Source organism: Hibiscus syriacus, unplaced genomic scaffold (genome assembly GCF_006381635.1).
Source record: "Hibiscus syriacus cultivar Baekdansim isolate YM2019G1 unplaced genomic scaffold, ASM638163v2 tig00110602_pilon, whole genome shotgun sequence".
Classification (NCBI taxonomy): domain Eukaryota; kingdom Viridiplantae; phylum Streptophyta; class Magnoliopsida; order Malvales; family Malvaceae; genus Hibiscus; species Hibiscus syriacus.
In genome coordinates this window covers 1,216,273-1,222,034 of record NW_024062798.1, presented here as the reverse complement: position 1 = coordinate 1,222,034, position 5,762 = coordinate 1,216,273, and the positions used below count along the sequence as shown (strand labels likewise).

The 5,762-nt window shown below is 34.4% G+C and overlaps 1 protein-coding gene across 1 annotated transcript; it reads right to left on the bottom strand.

Annotated features, from left to right (window-relative positions):
* Positions 1–1,219: 1,219 nt before the first annotated feature.
* LOC120135031 lies at positions 1,220–4,059 on the bottom strand. Its single transcript, XM_039151401.1, has 8 exons — positions 3,851–4,059; positions 3,111–3,213; positions 2,686–3,020; positions 2,118–2,241; positions 1,896–2,032; positions 1,743–1,802; positions 1,584–1,652; positions 1,220–1,495 (listed from the first exon to the last, which is right to left on the bottom strand). The coding sequence occupies exons 3-8, from the start codon at positions 2,881–2,883 to the stop codon at positions 1,418–1,420; spliced, it is 666 nt and encodes a 221-aa protein (XP_039007332.1). The 5' UTR covers positions 2,884–3,020; positions 3,111–3,213; positions 3,851–4,059; the 3' UTR covers positions 1,220–1,417.
* Between the last annotated feature and the right edge of the window lie 1,703 nt (positions 4,060–5,762).

The following is a 5,762-nucleotide window of genomic DNA, read 5'->3' as shown; positions in this document are numbered from 1 at the left end:
GTTCCGATAGAACTCCCTCTCTTCTTTGATCATTATACGAGGGAACTGGATCATGCAAATAATATGCAATATTGCTTGGAGAAGAAGATTAGTCCACCGGATCTGATGAGTACAGATATGAATGCCGATGTTTTGACAGAATTGTCTCTTTCCATTGGTAACTTGTCCACCAAAACTACTAAAACTGACGAGACAAAACATGCGGTTCAATATACACTGTTGTGTGTGGAGAAGAGCAGTGGCGCTTCTTTGTCAGAGCCGACCGAGACCGAGACCGATGTCGATATTTCGTTAAAATTGTCTCGTTGGGATCATAAACCTACTGATTATCTTACGTCGGGGAAGAAGAGAAAAACAATGGAAGAGAACCGGGAACCTTGGACCACAAGTAACAAGAAGAGTAAAGAAACTATGAGAATGACCGAGTTGAGGCCGGGCAATGACCATGGCCATGGCGATGATCATGATCCTTGGCGCATCAAAAAGAAGCTTACCAGCAGCGATCTCGGCCACATGTCGAGGCTATTATTGCCATCGAAGTCGGTGGAATCCCATATTCTGCCGCACTGGAACGCAGATCAGGCAGCAAAGATTAACCAAGGGTTGCAGGTTTCATTCTTGGACTGCGATACCAACACTGAATATGATGAGATGCAGTTCAAACGGTGGAATAACGGAGCGTACGTTCTGATTAAGAACTGGACAGCGGTTGTGGAGGAAAGGCAGCTTGAGAAGAATGACGAAATTAGACTTTACTGGGATATTCATAACTCAAGCTTTAATTTTTCTCTTCTTAACCGAGCTCCGACGGTCTAATTTTTCCATAGGAACTTCAATTATATGGTGGTTATGTTCTTGGATGTGTAACTAGGGATAAACTTTTACACATTAGGTGTAATTTTTCCATATATTTGTCTAGGGATGTTATTGAACTTCAAAGTATAATTTTTTCCATTAGATTAACTTAGAATTTCGATATTTTTAAGGGATTGTAGAGTAAATTTCCCATTTTAGGAGACCACATTATCCATAACCTTCATTATTTTTTTCATTCCAACGATTTTAATGTTTCATGGTACGTTGGTATCCATCTTTTTTGATGATAGAAATCAGATTAAAGATGATAAACTAAATAAGTTTATCCCGGAATGAACATCATGCTACCATTTTTCGAGAAACTCGGAAGAGAAATTCACAGAACATATTAACGAATCCATCCGTTCTAACATCTACATATATGTGCACTACTGGAATGGTAGATATACTAGAACAGTAACAAAGGCCACAAGCTATATATTACAAGGTTAGAATCCCTGGACGACATCCGGGTGGTCCATCGACTACTCCCCATTAGTCTTTTAATTGGATCTAATCCGATGTTAGAATAAGATGTAGAATATAACTACGATGTTGCTCATTACACCGACTCGTCGGTTTTCATTCTCTTAGCAGCGGTGATGAATTCCATGATCACCTGAACGTCGTTGAGCAGTGGCTGTATCGAATAAAGGATGTTAGATACAGATAAAGGGAGCTTAAATGCGGCGTGTTTATACATATTTGCTCCCAGAGAAGGAATTCACCTGCGACATAAAATGCTGCTGCACAGTGTTAAGCATTAGTTCCCTTGGTGAATAAGCATCGATGCTACCCTGCAAATCAAAATCGAACCCCTTGCTTTAGATAAATATCGTTTTGTCAGTCGAAGAAAATTCATTGCAGTCAAAGTTTGCAGTGAATACGAGTTTGAAGTGCCTGCAATATTTTCTCAAGGAGTCGGTGTCGAGTGCTGCCAAATTTACCTTCAGAATCAAGAAACACATTACGAAAAAGGATTAGGTGCATGGTGTGATACGTTATAGGCTTAGGTGCACACTGCAAAGTTTGATACTAACCAATTGAGGTGCACGAATAATGGATTGAACATCTCTGTAACTGCTGCGATTGGCTGCTTTCAAGGATGCAGATGGATCCCATGGTTTCGTATGTTGAACTCTTGGTTTAGCAGGCCTGTGGAACTCAATGCTACTAGCTGTTCAAAGCGAAAAAGAAAAAAGGTTCAATCCCAATGCTGAAAGTACATGAATAATTTTAGTTGGGAATGTCCTTGTTCTCACCAATGTCCGAGCCACTGCTCGAATTATCAAACTCATGATCATCGTCTACTTCGTCCCCTGTCGGGTGTTCCAGCACACTCAAAGCATTCCTTTGCAGCTTTACTTCAACTCCATTCTTTAAAACCTTTGAAAACAAGCACCAGTCAATACAATTCATCGACAAACTTGGCCATAAAAGGTTCAACCTCGAATACATCAAAAGAAAAGCTAACCAAAAGTTAAAGCTACAAATTCTGCACAACATAAATTGAATGAAATTGTTTAACAACGAAGAGTCGAAGACATCAAAAGTATCATAAAGAATCCTACATTGGTCGAGCCATGGATTTCAACTTTTCTCGAGTGTCCAAATATTCGATCTTCGTAAAATTTCGAGCTTGAAGCAAGTTTGCATAATCGAAGTCATTCATGAATCATTGATCATAATAAGTTTGGTGGCTAAAACCAATAGAACTCTAAACATAGGCCTAAAAATCCAGGGCTCTATAAGTTAAACAGTATTAGGTACTTAATTATAAACAATCGACCAACAATCACATATGCAGATATGTATGGTTAAGGAGAATACCAGCCAATGCCAACCACCGAGGCCGACCGCCTTCTTGACGACGCCTTGCAAACCGACCAATACCGACTTTGTTCGATTGTTTCCGGTGATGATAACTTTCGTGTGTCTAGGAAGAACCGAAAGCTCATCATCACCGACATCCTCTCGAAATGGCGACAAAATCCGAGAGGAACACAGTTCATGCTGCTGCTGCAACATTTTTGTTCAGGATGTTCAACTGTTAAAACTAAGCTAACTTGATACTCCCTTAATCAAATTCCCAGAGTCTCAAAAGAGATATTGACTATGCAAACCAATAAGTCGTCAGCTCGATCACATTTATTTCAGTATTTTGCCTGTAAAAAGAAGGCAAGCTTTAAACAAAGTACACAGATAAAATCCCAGATTTTTATAAACAGTGATTGATTTGAAAGCGAGTCACTAACACGAATAGTTTGAGGGATGAGTTGACTGCCGAGTTTTGGCTGTGGAGAATCCAATGACTGATTCACGGACTTTGATTGAGTTCAATAAATGAAACCCAAAAAACTTTAAAAAGGAAGAAGAAGAAGACAACGTTATTTCATCATTAAGCTTTGCTGATATCAACTGAAACAAACACAAGTGAATTGAAAAAAAAAAACTAATTATTAAGAAACTTGAAATGATCAAATCTGACGAAATGTTTAATCAGCAACACGTGAAAAAACAAAATGAAAGCTTTTTAAAGGCTAAATTGTGCACCATATCAAAAGCCAAAGAAGAAAATAATTCATGTCTGGTTGCTGAGAGAATTTTAGCCGATAAAAGGAAATGGAATTCCAAACGAAAAGAAATTTTTTTAAAGTGAATAAAACCCATTTTACCATACAAGGTAAGCATAAGAAATTTTAGCTCCAGAACAAGAGATCAATAATGGCAACACAGTAATATTACAAAAATCCCATTATTTTTTAAAGAACAAAAACAACAAGAAAGTTAAAGAATAGCTAAAAAAAATTCTCTTTGCTGCATTTTCCGGGAAACTAGTTGAGGGAAAAAATTGAAAAAGGTCAAAATATTGGCATGAAAAGAGCAGTATTTGACACTATAAATTTCTGCTCAAATTAAACAACACTTTCATTGTATTATAAAACGGAATCTTCCATTGAATAAAAAAGAATAAACCCAGAAAAATCTAGTGTACCTGCAAATGAGAAACGATTCAAAGAAGAAAACAGAGTACGAGGAACTAGGGTTGTCGGGTCGGAAAATATTTGATTTGAGGCCAACAGAATCGTGTCTTGTAATGGATCTGAATTCCGAAATGAATGTTGTTCTTTATAAAACTAAGAATGGAATACAGAGGAAAAGGCTTGGTGTTTAATAGAGAGAAACTGGAAATACAAGAGAGAGAAAGAGATGAACTAATGAGAAATGAATTACGAATGAAAAATTTAATCCTGTTGGGAATTTTACCAATCCACTTATCTCGGATAAAATAATTTTTGGCCCCTGAACTTTACAATTTAATATATTCTGGTACGAACCCACTTAGTCCATATTAGTACTTAACTTCACATTGTGTCAAAAAAAAATAGTCCTCAACTTGACCAATTAATTGAGTAGATTAAGATATTTCAAAAAAAATATTGAGTAGATTAAGACTTCTACTCTTTTTTTATAAAATTTAAGTTTAAATATATGTGTCTTGTAAGAGTGTGTATTTCCAGTTTAATAAAAAGAACTAAATAGATAATATTATCTTATAATAAACTCGATTTTTTTTATTAAAAAAATCCTTAATTTTACTATGTGAATGAAATAATCATATTGAATATATATATACCCACAGAATTACTCAAATTCAATGACACGTAAAATAAAATTATATTATTAATTAATGAATTCAAATTATATAATAAATAAAGTATATAATTTTGATGTCTTGGTGATTAAAGAAATAGTTGTTATTCTTTTAAATTTTGGGTTTGAAAACCAGTAACTGAAACATAGGTGATTAAGCGTTAATTATTAAATAGTTAAAATATTTAAAACAGATAATACTTTGAAGTCATCATAACTAAATCAAATAATAATAATTTCGATGCCAAATTACGGAAAGTAAAAATAAAGTTTTTAATATTTTAAAAAATTAAATGGAAATGTATAATTTAAATATTCATTATTTAGTTAAGCATGAGAGAGCCTAAAGAAAAACAATCTAATTTAAGGTTAAGGAAATACGTGACGAAAAATGTTATGAAACAAATAATAATTTCGGTTAAGCACAAACTAAAATGTTAATTTTTTCTTAACGTTTTTCGGTTGCAAAACTTCTTCACAACAACATTTTCGGTTGGCAACAAAAAATATTGTATACTTCATAACATTTTCAATTTAATAAAAAATATTAAAAAGTTAACATTTTAAGTTGCGCTTAACCGAAAATATTATGATTTTTATATATTTTATCTTATACCCATTTTTTGTATTTTTTTAATCTTATATTAGACTAATATATATATATATATATATAGAGAGAGAGAGAGAGAGAACCATGTGGCATAGGCTCAGTCCTTTTGTTTTCATTCATATATCTTGTCTGCTTCTGGTATTATACTATTAGGGATGTAAAATCAGGTAATCGTTCAAGTTTCAGTCGGATTCTGTCTGGTCGGGTAAAATTATATACATGTCAAGTCAGGGTAATTTGATGCTTCGAGTAGAATCAGGTCGGGTCCAGGTCAAATCAGGTCGGGTCATTTTTCAGGTTGATTTGACATCAGATTCAGTTCGGGTTACTTTTAGTTCGGATCGATGTCGGTCATGTCAAAATAGTTCAGGTCCGGAGCAGTTAAAGACCAGGTTAATTCAGTTCGGATTGACTTCATGCGGATCTCGTTCAGATTAGGTCACATCTTTGGCAGATAAAATTTAAGTCGGATCTTTATCAAATACGGATTGAGTTCAAATCGGGTCAATTTTTATTTTTGGATTAATTATTTCTAATCTTTCACGAACGTTGAATTGCAATTTGTAATTGTATATGATTTTGAGTATATTACTAAGAATATAATAATCATGAATCAATTTTATGAAAAATATAAATTTAAGGA